The sequence below is a fragment of the Canis aureus genome, chromosome 3 (assembly GCF_053574225.1).
Source record: "Canis aureus isolate CA01 chromosome 3, VMU_Caureus_v.1.0, whole genome shotgun sequence".
Classification (NCBI taxonomy): Eukaryota; Metazoa; Chordata; class Mammalia; order Carnivora; family Canidae; genus Canis; species Canis aureus.
This window is the reverse complement of record NC_135613.1, coordinates 1,035,155-1,051,029: the sequence shown is the minus strand read 5'-3', so window position 1 is coordinate 1,051,029 and position 15,875 is coordinate 1,035,155. Positions and strand designations below refer to the sequence as shown.

The 15,875-nt window shown below is 37.1% G+C and overlaps 1 protein-coding gene across 16 annotated transcripts in view; it reads left to right on the top strand.

The window, feature by feature from the left end:
• Nucleotides 1–6,774, top strand: part of LOC144306156 (uncharacterized) — a 65,545-nt gene extending 58,771 nt beyond the window's left edge. For all 16 annotated transcript variants that reach the window (XM_077885605.1, XM_077885615.1, XM_077885529.1 and 13 more), the window contains one exon: nt 6,100–6,774. In XM_077885605.1, the coding sequence (XP_077741731.1) occupies nt 6,100–6,266 (167 nt within the window). In that variant the 3' untranslated portion in view covers nt 6,267–6,774. The remainder of the gene's footprint in view (nt 1–6,099) is intronic.
• The last annotated feature ends 9,101 nt before the right edge of the window (nt 6,775–15,875 follow it).

Below are 15,875 nucleotides of genomic sequence, written 5' to 3'. Positions count from 1 at the left end.
ATGACACGTGGTACATTCTTTTAGTGGGTAATTACCCTTCCACCTGCAATCTTAGATCCTAGTTATGATTCTGGTCTCTTCTCCATGGAAAACATCCTTGAAAGATCACTGCATTGCCCTGTGAATATAGATTTGGATCTGACTTCTTTCATGCTCTGTACAACCTGAGAACACTTTTGTGATCTTAAAGAAAACACTGAAAGCATTTTCTGCTATCTTCTCCCAGCCATAGTTTCTATAACATGCCATAAAAGGAACTTTTCTTTTTTGTTTCACTACAAAAGCTGTGCATTTTAGCTTATTGAACAATTTCCCATATTTTATATATTTTCCATACTTTATAGTAGGCTTCTACTGCTCAATAAAACAACTCACAGAGAACTCAGCATTTTATCTCCCAGTTTGATTTCTAAGACTGGTTTCAAATAGTTGATGCAATATTAGAGTAATAGAAAATGCTAGGAGACTATGACAGAATTAATCAAATAATAAAGAGAATTTGATATCTACTTCCCTATCTTCTTTTCCCGTCCAAACAAAATTTCCGGGTGGTGGATTTGAATTTCAGTAACAGGTAAGTCCTAGTTGAGCAAAATATGATTGATTGACCTTGTTTCTTGAAAAAAAAGAGAAAGAAGAAGGAAAAACTATATTTTGTTATTTCAGAATTTTAGAATTTTATTTAATTCTATGTAGAAGGAAAATGCTTTATTCCAATTTGTCTATCAAAGACCATTCACAAAAAGATATGGCCTAGTACTTTACCCTCTTGTGAATAGTCAATGTCAAAATCGTAAATGAAATAGAGTGGTTTTAGATTTGAGTTTTACACTTTGGTCTATCTTAAATATTGGGGGCACTTGCATAAAGTCATTAATGTTCTAGACCATCACTTGCTTATCTATAGGAAAAGAAAATCTTACCTTCTTTGTACCATTATTGTGAGATTAGATGTAATAAATGATACATTCTGTTATTTATTACTGTCTTTATATTTATTCGGTACATTCTCTCATTGTGTGTGATGGTTACAGAATTATTATCTGTTTTGGAACACATATAACAAAGGATCTGTACTAGAATATAAAGAATTCCTACAGAAGCATAAAAAGACAACTGATTTTTAAAATGTGAAAATTGAGTAAGCATCTGACAGAAAAGATGTAGATACATATATTCCCTCACTAGTAATCAAGGAAATGCAAATTAAAATCATGATGAGGGTATTTTTGTTAGAGTTGGTCAACTTAACACATGCATGCAATTTTTCTTCCTCAAAAACTTGTATAATAATCATGCATTTGGGTGGCTCAGTGGCTGGGCCACTGCTTTTGGCCCAGATCGGCCCCGGGATCCTGGGATAGAGTCTCGCATCAGGATCCCTGCAGGGAGCCTGATTCTCCCTCTGCCTGTGTCTCTGTGTCTTTTGTGAATAAATGAATAAAATCTTAAAAAAAACACAGACTTGCATAATAAAATTCAAAGGATTATAGCCACAAAAGACATATACTCATAAAGACAAAGAGAACAGATAAAAAGAGCAACTAAATTACTACTAACGGAGGGAGGAGTGGAGTAAAAGATTGCATGTTGAATTCTAAGAACTTATCCCAAGCTTTTCCTTAATTGCTCTCAGGATACCAGCAAAAAGACTTCATGTGCCAACTTGGAAAATAGAAACGTCTTCTCTGGGAAATCTGGCTAGCTCAAGTGAAAAATCTAAAGCTAAAACCACTAGTGCCCAACATCACCCAGGGAAATGGACCAGCCAGATCCCTCCACGGTATGGTCCACGTTAAAGAAGTCCCTTCCAGAGCTTCCCCTCAGCTTGCCCTACTCCTAAGATGTAAAAAAAAAAAAAAAAAAAAAAAAAAGTCAATAGACACCAGATTTGTGAAAATTCTCTAACAAGAGTAACAGAAGCCAAAATGAATAAAGTAGATAAACGTAGGATAACAGACAAACAGACCAAACTTAGAGGAAACAAGCTCTAGAAAGGGAAGAAAACTTGAAAAACAACAATTGTGAACGTCTTTAGGGAGAGAGAGAGAGAGAGAGAGAGGAAGAGATTACAGACATGCAGGACTGCGGTTTCCTCTGTAGTGGAGAGAGAGGCAACTAGAGGGTATTCAAGGGACAATGTTCAGTTTCTGAAGCAACACCCACATCCACACACAGACACACGCACAATTCACTAGCGTCTGTAAGTGCGGACAAAATACAAAGTAAGTGAGAGCAGAAGCCGTGAAGAGTGTGCTACAACGCATTTTTCTTTATGTTGTACGGTGAGAGGAGTGAAGACTTTGAGGTTAGAAAGATCTGGAGTCAGAGCCTGACATCTGAGAGAAGTTGGGCAAACCAATGTCACCAAGCCTTACCTACTTCACCCATGAAAAGGAATGAGAAAGTGCATTCCATAGGATGACTGAGCGTGCGGGATGATGTGCACCCAGAGCTGATGGCAAAGTGCTTGCTTCGAAGTAGGAACTAAATCAACAACAGTTACTATCATCAGAGTAAGATACGTGGAGTTGTCCTCCCACGTCGATGGCTCACCTATGCTTAGCGAACAGTCTTCCTGTCGTTTACTACTTTGTTAATTAAATAAGCTCCCCAGTTCTCCATCTACATCTGTCAATTGATCGATAGAGATACGTCTATACAGAATCTACAGAGGTATGTACGGCTACCTATATAATATACGGTTCATAGGTATGATATGTATTTTATCTATTAGATAGATAGATGGATAGATAGATAGATAATAGATAGATAGATGATAGACCAGTCTGCATGGGCCCTGCCTGACTATGGGAGTCAAGCTTCTGTTTCCCAGAAGGAAAATAAACAGGCAAAGAACTCCCCTTACAGAGTTCTGGCTTTATAATTGATTCTAATTCTAAGCGTTCATGTCTTACAGTCAATTTAAAAGCTTTTCTCGGCCGTGTTTTTTCTGTCTAACATTCGCTAAATGGCCTTCGATTGTGCATGCCTATTTTAGGATGGCTGAGATGTTCTGTGTATGATTAGGAAACCTAATAATTGATTGCGTGGGAAGGAAGGGTATCAAAAAGAAGAGGAAGAGAAGCTGAATTACACAAACAAAAACATTCCAAGAGCAAAGACTGCTCGGCTGTGCCAGATCAAAATATGCCTTGCAAACATCCCCTTCTACTTGAAATTGCCAGGGGAAATGTGCCTGCATCCTATATCATTCAATTGTACCAAGATTACATTTTGAAAACTCAGGATGATCTGTGGTTACAGCCCTTCGGTTTCTGGTGGGTGCTGTGTCTTTTTCCCCCGTCATCCTGCAGCCAGACACCTGAAGCTGGTGGCAAAGTCATAAACCACAAAGCTGAATGAGAAGGCAGTGGGGCTCTAATTCAGTCCCCATTTAATGGTGCCTGGAGCAATTAGGCCGGGTGACAACCACTTCATCAAAGAGTAAAATTTGAATCCATTCTTTCTCATCCCAGGAGCTGGAGCAAGCTCGTATTTGAACGTGAGAAGAGATCACAAAGCTTCCTCTAAGCCCTGGATGTCAAGACGTTTCGCTTGTTTGTTTCCCTCGTGGAAGCCTTTTGAGGCTCTGAATTCCTTTGAATCTTTGCTGTTGAGAACCCTGTATTCACCCAGGCAGCATTAACTTTGCTCAGTTGAGGTGCTTCTGATCCCTTATAGAAATGGTAATAGGGGATCCCTGGGGGGCTCAGCAGCTTAACACCTGCCTTCAGCCCAGGGCCTGATCCTGGAGCCCCGGGATCCAGTCCATCAGGCTCCCTGCAGGGAGTCTGCTTCTCCCTCTGCCTGTGTCTCTGCCTCTCTCTGTGTGTCTCTCATGAATAAATAAATAAAATCTTAAAAAAATGGTAATATAGTGATAGAGGACATTTATTGAACATTTATAGTAGACAGGAAGCAAGGTGAAAGCTTTACGATGATGAGTACATCCATTGCTCATAGACCTGAGGAAAGCTCTATTAAGCTCTTTATCATACAGGTAGGAAAAGTGAGATCTTAAGAGGAAATATCTTGCTCAATTCAACAAATGTTGTGTGACTGGGTGCATTGTGAGTTCATCAAAACCCATTTTCTTCATTTATGGGGTGCTAGCCTACATTTTCCATCTTTCCCTGAACTTAGATGTGGCAACGCAATGAACCTCTGGGCAACATGTTTAAGAGCAGGTGGTCTTCCATACGGGCCCTTTCCTTTCCTTACTTGTGTCTGACTGGAGAACACACTAAGGCCATTTGAAAGTGGTACGCCCACCAAAGAGTAATCCAAGCCTGGGCTTGGACTGATAAAAGAAAGCATGTCCCACAAATTCACTTAGTCACCCATTAGACATTAGCAGATCATGTCAGAGGCTTAATATAATAAGATATATTGGATACTAGCTATAATATTTATGTAAACTCTAGCTGCCATCAGGGGCATAATGGGGTATTTAATTCATATTGTGTGATTCTGAAGAACAAGGTATTAACCCTGAACTATAACCACTTCTAAGCCTGATGAATAAATCCCCCTCATTAGAACTCTGAGCACTTGCAACATTCCACCTTGACAACTGCCTTGTTATTGTGTTGATTGGGGAAATCAGTCACGTACTTTGACTATGCCTCCAATAAAAATATAGATATATATCCACTATTTGAAAAATTATAAACATAATATTTTCAAGACAAAGGAGTAGGGAAATCATCTTTTTTTGGAACCCTTGTTTTCAGCCTTGGATGCTCTGAGATTAATGACTCAGGCAATCTGATAAATCTGATAAGGTTTATACCTACTCTGGCCCCCCAAATTCATATGAACATAATACTTTGCATAAAATCCTGGGGTGCATATAAATGGATTTAGGACCCCTGACACAAGTGATTTCAAATAATTCACGTGGAAGTTTTGCCTGATAGCAGTTTTATTATCCTCATTTTACACATGACAAAACATAAGATACAAGTGGTGAGTGACTTGCCAAAGCTCAGACATGTGGTAGATGGAAGAATCAGGATTTAAATTCAAGACAATTTCACTCCATGGTTGATGTCTTTTGACTCCTTTGTGTTTCCTCCTCAGTCTCTATGCTGTAGTGAAACATCACCTAGTTTCTCACAACTAACTTAAAACCACTCTTCAAACATTACATTTTGGAAAATACGCCAGCCTTTACTCTTAAAATATCTACTATTTGTACGATTGTCCAAATGGAGTATGTGTATGAAAAAGCCTGGTAGAAATACTGAGACTGAGAGATTAAGACAGATACAGAAAGATCGAGAAAGCTAATACCGTCATAAATTAGTATGTAAGGCATTATCTATAAGTGACATTTACTTTTATTCCAAAATCTTACAGAACCCTATGGTAAAGGTGACATAAAATAGCCTCCTGAGCTTATTCCCGGAGTTCACCTACCCTCCAGGTATAAGAAGCTGGAGTTACTGAAAAGTGCTCGGCCCTCTTTGGTGCCTACTGAGAAATCTCCTCTGTCGCAAATTCTTTTCCCTCTTTGTCTTCATAAATCCCATCATCTCAATGAGCACAATCTCCAGCCAATGACCAACTTCTCCCCCTAAAACAAAACAAAATAAATAAACAAACCCACTGTATCCTGATTTGTGTGGGAATAAGAATAAGATGAGGGGTCAAAGTAGGATTGCTATAACCAGGTTGTGATGAATCATTGCACATCCCTTGATAGTAATCATTGTTCTCGAATTGTGTGGCTTACTGTTCCTTCTCCCGATAGACTGTTATTCTCTAAGAAGGTGGTGACTCTCACCTCCCTTTCCCCTATTATGTTCCCCATGCCGCGGCAACTCCTAACACAGAGTGGGTGTATTACATTTGTTGAATGACTGAAATGCGGTAGCTCTTCTCCTAAATCCAGGATTTGGGGAAGTCTCTAGTGACGCTAGACAGGGCAAGTCTCTAGATTCATTCCTGAATGGCTTCACCTCATGCAATTGTGTTTCTAGGCACCTGACTAATGAAATGAGCCCGGTGGGTCTCAGCTAATGAGAAACACTGCGACCACCTAGGTGGAATGGGCCACACAAACATTTTAAATTGCTTTTCCTCCCTCCTCAGGAGCAGCTAAGCTGGTGACTTGCGGAAGGAAGGGCAGACGGTCGCTCTGCCACACTCTAGAGGTGCCTTTCTCGGTCCTGCACCAAGAACACCAGCTTCTCCAGCTCCCCTCCAGGGCGATCCCTCCCCAGCTGAGAGAGCAGCACCAAGGGCTCCAGCTCCAATAGGTGCAGGGAGGCACTTCCTGCCAATTCAGATGGATGCCACGGGAGCTGGCAGACAGTTGATTATTTAGAACCCAGTAGTGTGCACACCCCGGGGTCAAGTACCCAAGGCAAGCTGTGGTTGGGCCAGCAATGTGCCTTTATTTCCACATCTGAAATAAAAAAAAAAAAAAAAAGCTAGAAGGACAGCCTGAGTCTTTATCTCAAATTCTTAATTAAAGCCCCTATCATAGACACCCAGCAGGAAGCACAGAATCTTTGAGATATGAAGACTTAGCCTTGAATCAAGGCTTCTCCATTTATTGACACCGTTACTTAAGATTCTCTAACATCTCACATCTCAGAGGCAATTTCCTTGCTTACAAAATGGCAATAAGTAGACAACATCATAGGCCGCTATGAAGATTCCTAGATTCCTCTTTCCCCTTCACCTCTCCCATCGTTCCACGCCAGGCTTGCTCCTGTTGTACACCCAGCCTGAAACGGCTAGAGAGCATCTGCACTGGAATCACTCACTGCCCGGGTGCTCCCACTGCATACTGAAGATTGTTCTAAACAATTCGATTAAATCAAAACCCAGATTGCACTGACTTGATCACAGGCAAAAGGTATTTCTTTCTTACGCCGGTAGTTACCTACCTCAAAACCTTATGTAGAGTATTTTTATGATCAACAGACTTTAGGGTCTTATAGATTTAAAAAACTAGTTTGGGAAAACATATGCTATAAATAATGTTCCTCCCCAAAGTCTTTACAGATTTTTGATATGAACATAAAATGGTTTCACATGCACACACTAAACATAACATTAACAACAAGTTTTCATGCGACTTGAGACATCTTAATAGTGGTATTCTTTTTTTAAGTAACAATTCAGTGGTTTTTATTGTACTCATACAGCTGTGTCATCACCAGCATTTCCTAATTCCAGAAGATCATCGCCCCATAAAGAATATGTTTCCAGTTCTGTTAGGTATACACCCGGGAGTGGGAGGAGAAGAGCCGAGTTCTATGATAACTCTCTGTTTAACATTTTGAAGCTGCTTTTCAAAGTGCCTTCATCAATTTATATTCCCACCAGCAAATGATGAGAGTTCCATGCTCTCCACATATTCACCAACACTTATTATTGATCACTTTCTCCTCTTAGCTATTCTAGTGGGTGTGAAGTGATAGCTCATTTTTGGTTTCGATGGTGGCATCCTTAATATGCACTTGCCATTGTTTTATATGTATGTAGAAATACCCATTTCCAACATTTTTCTAAGAAGCAGTAAATCCCTCTGGCTTTGCAGCAAACCATTAGCTCATGATATGATGCTTCTTTGCAATGTTTAATACGATTATTATTTTTAAATCAGGTTGGAGTTTGGAGAATTTAATGTCGACTAACAATTACGTATATTCAATCTAACATTCACATAGTTGCAGAAAGGATAAAAAATATAGTTTTGCTTTCCTGAATGCTCAGTGGCTTGCAGCTGGGAAAGATCACTACCCCTGCATCAGGCCAAATCCAGAATATACACACACATGTACACACACACACACACACAGAGGATTAGTTGACAAGCACTGTGTTGGTAACCAATAGATTTACAGCCACTGGAAAACTGCAGTAGTGATTAAAGCAAGAGCTAGGCCATGCAGGTCAAAGCTGGGAGACAAGGGGATGGGAGAAAGAGAAGCAGAATCATTTACTAATTTTTTAGCACCTTAATTACAGAGCCTCAAGCCTAGAGGAGAGGTACTATTAGCATTACCTTTTTGTAGGAGAGGAACCTGGGTCTTAAGCTATGTGATGCATTAGCTAGGTGAAGGAGGAGTGCAATGATTAAATCTGCTCTTTGTTTTGTGTTGTTTTGTTTTCACTTCCAGAGTAAACCCACCTTTGTGTAGTCAGTCATAGCCCATCTCAACCTTACCAGAAGTAGGGAGAAAAGAGTACCTCTTCAAAGAATAAAGTAAACATGCTTATAAAACCAAACACAATATTGAGCAAAGTACAAATTTTTCAGATTCAACAGCTAAGAGTGACTCTGTAGATTCACCCCAGTGGAAAAAATGTCTGGCTATGCATAGAATTTAAAGGCTCCATTCAGATCGCTGTACAGTAACAATAGCTGAGAAAGTAGAGTTTCTTAAGGATCACCACTGCTTTAAGGAAAACAAAACAAAATACCTTCAATGAAATTTATAATTGTGAAATAATGAATGTTACAAGTTGGATAAATACAAATGAAAACACTAATAGAGTCTTAACTTGCAGACACAGTATCCTCTATAGTTCATTTATTCAAACTGCATATTTGTTTCACATCAATCTCTGAAATCAAGATGAGTCATATAATAGATGGCTTTATACAGTCACTCTCAACAAGATGGAAACTGTCTGATGCCAAAGTTAAGATTCTTTTTTCCCAATGTACCTACTGTTGCCTATACATAGGCTTTATTGTAGTTTCTGGGGGCATAACTGCATAATAGCAACCCCTACATATTTCAGTCAACAAACCCAAAATAACAAACCATTTGAGAAACAAATATAAATCTAGTCATCTGAAAATATTCCATTTACATTTTCTGGTAAGATTAAGGAAGTGCTAGCAAGCAATCAAACAAAATAAAACAAAACAAAACTCTGAAATTAATGTAATAGAAAATGGAGTAGAAAGCTTTAAGAATTGCTCCTTCCACTGAAGCAATTATTACACTGACAAACACTGATAGAATCAGCTTTTTTGAAAATTCTGGAATCTAAACAAAAAATTACAGAAACCAGGGTTTCTTAATGATGAAAGAAGCTGCTAAATTTTGGTAAAAAAATGATGTGGTAATTTTGCTTATTCACCTATTAACCGCTTTTCCCCAACTCAACAATAACCATAGGAATGATGGACCACATTTCTGATGCCGTTCACTGGTGCCAGAAGATGCAGTGTAGACCTTGTTACCAAAATATTGTGGCTATGCATTTTGATGTGTCTGATGATTACCTGAGGGATGAGCACAGAAGCTTGCCTTTGCTTTGCTCTCCTCAGATGGCAGCAGTTTCCCAAGTTGATGTCTATGGAACTATTTAAAGACACATACTATCTGTAACTGACTGGTACAAGGGTGGGGGTGTGGCAAGGTTAACAAGAGGCAGATAGCCTAAAAATCCTGGAAAGAAGAAGGCTGAGAAGGCAAGCACCTAGGGAGTAAGCTCTTTTAAGGGCTATTGAGTATGCCATGGTGCTCAGTCATGTGTGTTCTCAGAAAAGACATCTAAGAGGACTCTAGGCTTGACTTCTGGTTGAATTTTGAGCTCTGTGCAAGCAGGTCAGAGTCACAGGTGTCCTGGCAAAATATATCACAAATGCCCCAGCTCAGAGCTATTCTGCAAAGACCGGGAGGGTTTTTTGTTTTTTTGTTTTTTCCTTTTTTGCTTCAAGTGTTTAAGGAAATTTCTGTCAGGTCACTGGCTTACCACTAAGATAAAACAACAGAGACTTTGGTGACCACACATAACAAAAATGCAGTCTTTATATGTATATGTTTGTATGAAAAGGCATTAAACTGATAACTATAACACTTAACAAGCAACAACAGAATATTTTGGGGAGACAATATCCAGATTTACTACAGAGGTCTCCAGATTTACCACATAATATTTTAAATTTCTAACTTTCAACCAAAAAGCAGAGGCATACAAAAAAGAAAGAAAGAAAGAAAGAAAGAAAGAAAGAAAGAAAGAAAGAAAAGAAAAGATAAAAGAAAAGAAAGAAAAGAAAAGAAAAGATAAAAGAAAAGAAAAGAAAAAAAGAAAAGAAAGAAAAGAAAAGAAAGAAAAGAAAAGAAAAGAAAAGAAAAGAAAAGAAAAGAAAAGAAAAGAAAAGAAAAGATGGCCCAGGCACATAAAAAGAAAATAAGAAATAAGAATGGACTTTCTGAGGAAGTCCAGACATTGGACTTACTAAACAAAGACTAAATCAAATGTCTTAAATATGTTCAAAGAACTAATGGAAACCATGAGAAACAAACTAAAGGAAACCAGGAGAATGATGTACAAATAAATAGAGAAGAGCATAAAAAGGAACAAAATAAAAATCCTGGAGATGTAAATAGGTGAAAAAAAGTCAATAGCTAAAATAAAAATTTCACTAGAGGGGTTCAGCAACGGATTTGAGCAGGCAAATAGCAAATTTGAAGACCATACAATTAAAATCACTGATTTTGAGAACCAAACAGAAAAATGATGAAAAAAGATGAACAAAGGCTAGCTGACCCATCAGATGCCATCAAGTGTAACAATGTATATATTATGGGAGTCTCAGAAAGAGAAGAGAGAGAACAGAGAGCAGAAGGAATATTTAAAGAAATAATGGGTGAAAATCTACACATTTAAGAAGTTCCATGGACAGCAAGTAAGATAAACTCAAAGGATATATACCAAGACACATTATAATCAAACTACTAAGAACCAAAGAAAAGATGATCTTGAAAGCAATGAAAGAACCCACTCTTCACATAAAATGGATACTATTAAGATTAACTGCTAATTTGGGGCACCCGGGTGGTTTAGTCTGTTAAGTGACAAACTCTTGGTTTCAGCTCAAGGGTGATCTCGGGGTCTTGAGATCAAGCCTCATGTTGGGCTCCATGTTTAATGTGGAGTCTGCTTGGGACTCTCTCTTCCTCTCTCTTTCTCTTCCTCTTCCTCTGCCCCTCCCTCCCCCTACTCTCTCTAAAATAAATGAATAAATATATTTTTTTTAAAAGATTAATAGGTAATTTCTCATCAGAAATCTTGGGAGCCAGAAGATAGTCAGAGACAGATTAAAGTACTGAAAAAAAAAAAAAAAAGTTGAGCAAGAATTCTTTAACTGACAAAATTAACTGACCTTCAGAAATGGTGGTGAAACCAGTCATTTTCAGATAAACAAAACCTAAGGTAGCCCTTTACTGGTAGCAACTCCCTATACAAAATGTTAAAAGGGATCCTGAAATGAGAAGGCATTTGACCATAACTAGATGCCACATGAGGAAATAAAGAACTTCAGGGAAGTTATCTATATAGGAAAATATAAAGGTCATTATTTCTGTGTTTGGGGTTTGTAACTCCTCTTTTTGTTTACCATGTGATTTTAAAAATAAATTCACACACAAAAAAGCAACTATAAATATATATTAATGGAAACACAGTGAATAAAAATATAACTTGTGACAATAACAATATGAAGTGGAGGAATAGCTGTACAGGAGAGATTTTGTATACTATTTAGCTAGGTTGGTATCAATTCAAACTGCTGCAAAATTGGGATGTAATTTTAATCCCATAGTAACCACAAAGAAAATAACTAACAGATATTCAGAAAAAGATATGAGGAGGGAAACAAAATGGCATACTATTTAAAAAATAGAATAAGAAAAGAAGAAAGCAGTATTGAAGGAATTAAGGAACACAAACTAACATTAAAAAGTAGAAAACAAAGAGCAAAATGGCATTAGTAATTCCTTCTTCATTAGAAGCCAGTATAAACATAAATGGACTAACTCACCATTTACATAACACAGAATGGATTAAAAAAAAAACATGATACAACTATATGTTTTCTTCAAAAGAAAACTGAAATAGTTATACTAGTAAACAAAACAGAACTATAGTAAAACTGGTTAAAGACAAAGGTCATTATAAAAGGGTTAATTCATCAAGACAAAACAATCATAAACATATTTGAACCAAATAACAGAGCCCCGATACATATAAAGAAAACACTGACAGAATTAAAGAGTTTTAAGTAATAGTTGAAGACTTCGACAATCCACTTTGAGTAATGAGTAGAGTATCTAGATAGAAGGTCAGTAACTAGATACAGGACTTAAATAACACTATGAACCAACCAAGCCTAACATGTATAGAATATTCCACTGCAAAATAAGACACATTATTCTCAAGTGGTCACGTGCATGTGGAATAGTGATGACTAGGACAGACCATATACCAGGCTGCTGAAGTAGCCTGAATGATCTCTTTAAAATTGAAATCATGAAAAGTATCTTCTCTTATTGCAATGGAGGAAATCTAGAAATCCAGAAAGAAAACTAGAAAATTCACATATGTGTACAAATTAAACAACACAGCCTTAAGCAAACAATAGGTCAAAGAAAAGATCAAAGAGAAATTAAAAAAAATACTTGGAAATGAATGCAAACAAAAATACAACATGCCAACATTTATGAAAGGAATGAACTCAGTGCATACATAGATATTTATAGCTGTAAATATTTATACTAAGAAGAAAGATCTCAAATCAAAAACCTAACTTTACACTTTAAGGAAGTAGAAGAAGAGTAAACTAAAGATCAAGCTAGAAAAAGAAAGAAAACAATAGTGGCTAGAGCAGAAAACATAAAGAATAGAAAAATATTACTGAGAATCAATTTGCTGAAAGTTGGTTAATCCTTAAAAAGACCAATTACCAATCTTTAACCAAGATGACTGAGGAAAAAAAGAAAGAAGTTAAAAATAACTAAAATATGAATATAAAATACCTAAAATTTGAATTACTACTCATCTTTCAGAAATAAAAAGAATCATAAAATAAGCCCATGAATAACTCTATACAATAAGTTAAATCAACTAGATAAAATGAACAAATTCCTAGAAACACACAAATTACCAAAACTAAGTCAAGAAGAAATAGAGAATCTAAATAGATCTGTAACAAGTAAAGAGATTGAATCAATAATCAAAAATCTCCTCAAGACAAATCTAGAGTCAGGTGACTTCATAGAAAAACTCCATGAAATAATTAATAAAGAATGGACACCCAATGAACACCAAATATTTAATGAAGAATGAAGACCATTCTACCTAAAATTCATCTAAAAATAAAAGAGAGAGCACTTCTTTCTTCATCTTGTTAGGCCAGCATTAACATGGTATCAAAGCCAGATAGGCACCAAAAAAACAGGAAAAAAAACTCCAAACAGACCAATACCCCCTATAACTGTAGATGCAAAAGTCCTCGAAAAATAGGCGTGCACTGAGTCCAACAGTATGATTAAGATTATATCCTCTGGACCAAGTGTTTTTTATAAAAAATGCAAAGGTGTTTCAACATTAAAAAGAAAAAAAATCAAGGTAATACACTAGATAAACACATCAATAGCAACAACAACACATGATCATCTCAATTGACAGAAAAAGTATTTGACAAATCCATCACTCTTTCACGATAAAAGTGTTCAACAGACTAACAAAGGAAATAGATTTCCTCAACTTGATAAAGAACGTTTATGTAAAATCCATGGTCAACATCACACTCGATGGTGAAATCTAAAATTTTCTTCCTACTATTACAAACAAAACCAAGAGGCCATTTTTGCTTTTGCCATTCAATCTTGTATTGGAAGCTCTAGCTAGACCAGTTAGATGAGAAAAAGAATAAAAGGCATTTAAATTGGGAAAGAGTAGGTAAAACTCTTATGTTTATTTGCAGTCAACAGGATCTTATATATAAAAACCCAAATAATCCACAAAAAAAGCTTTGAGTCCTAATAAATAAATTCAATCAAGTACAAGAGTACAAATTTCCTCATACAAAAAGTGAGTTGTGCTTCTCTACTGAAAAGGAAATTAAGAAAACAGCCCTGTTTATAATAACACCCCAAGATATAAAATACTGAGAAATAAATTTAACCTAGGAGGTGAAAGACTTGTAGTTTGAACCCTATAAAATATTGCTGAAAGAAATTAAAGAAGACCTAAATAAATAAAAAGATATCCCGTGTTTATGAATTGAAAAGACTTACTATTGTTAAGGTGGCAGTACTATCTGACGTCATCCGAAGATTCAATACAATCTCTATCATGATTCCAACACTCATCTCCCTACCTTTGCTGTTGGAACAAGATTAAAGATAATCCTTGAGGATTAAAGATAATCCTCACATTCCCTGGAATTACGAGGGAGTCCGTAATGTTGAAAAGGAGATAAGAATGGAAGACACACTCTTCTCAATTTCACAACTTACCACAAAACTGTAGTAATCAAAACAGTGTGGTACTGGCATAAGGCTAGACATGTAAATCAATGGAAAATAGTTGAGAGTCTGGCCATAAACCAATATATTCATGGAAAACTGATTTCAACAAGGATGCCAAGACCATTCAATGGGGGGAAGAACAGTATCTTTAACAAATAGTGCTAGAGTAACTGGATACCCACAGGCAAAAGAATAAAATTGGGCCACCTACCTCCCATTACATATAAATATTGATGAATCAACAAACATAAATATAAAACCATAAAGTTCTTTTTTTTTTTTTTTTATTTTTTTTATTTATTTTTTTTTTTTTTTATTATTATTTTTTTTATTGGTGTTCAATTTACTAACATACAGAATAACACCCAGTGCCCGTCACCCATTCACTCCCACCCCCCGCCCTCCTCCCCTTCTACCACCCCTAGTTCGTTTCCCAGAGTTAGCAGTCTTTACGTTCTGTCTCCCTTTCTGATATTTCCCACACATTTCTTCTCCCTTCCCTTATTTTCCCTTTCACTATTATTTATATTCCCCAAATGAATGAGAACATATAATGTTTGTCCTTCTCCGACTGACTTACTTCACTCAGCATAATACCCTCCAGTTCCATCCACGTTGAAGCAAATGGTGGGTATTTGTCATTTCTAATAGCTGAGTAATATTCCATTGTATACATAAACCACATCTTCTTGATCCATTCATCTTTCGTTGGACACCGAGGCTCCTTCCACAGTTTGGCTATCGTGGCCATTGCTGCTAGAAACATCGGGGTGCAGGTGTCCCAGCGTTTCATTGCATTTGTATCTTTGGGGTAAATCCCCAACAGTGCAATTGCTGGGTCGTAGGGCAGGTATATTTTTAACTGTTTGAGGAACCTCCACACAGTTTTCCACAGTGGCTGCACCAGTTCACATTCCCACCAACAGTGCAAGAGGGTTCCCTTTTCTCCACATCCTCTCCAACATTTGTTGTTTCCTGCCTTGTTAATTTTTCCCATTCTCACTGGTGTGAGGTGGTATCTCATTGTGGTTTTGATTTGTATTTCCCTGATGGCAAGTGATGCAGAGCATTTTCTCATGTGCATGTTGGCCATGTCTATGTCTTCTTCTGTGAGATTTCTGTTCATGTCTTTTGCCCATTTCATGATTGGATTGTTTGTTTCTTTGGTGTTGAGTTTAATAAGTTCTTTATAGATCTTGGAAACTAGCCCTTTATCTGATATGTCATTTGCAAATATCTTCTCCCATTCTGTAGGTTGTCTTTGAGTTTTGTTGACTGTATCCTTTGCTGTGCAAAAGCTTCTTATCTTGATGAAGTCCCAATAGTTCATTTTTGCTTTTGTTTCTTTTGCCTTCGTGGATGTATCTTGCAAGAAGTTACTATGGCCGAGTTCAAAAAGGGTGTTGCCTGTGTTCTTCTCTAGGATTTTGATGGAATCTTGTCTCACATTTAGATCTTTCATCCATTTTGAGTTTATCTTTGTGTATGGTGAAAGAGAGTGGTCTAGTTTCATTCTTCTGCATGTGGATGTCCAATTTTCCCAGCACCATTTATTGAAGAGACTGTCTTTCTTCCAATGGA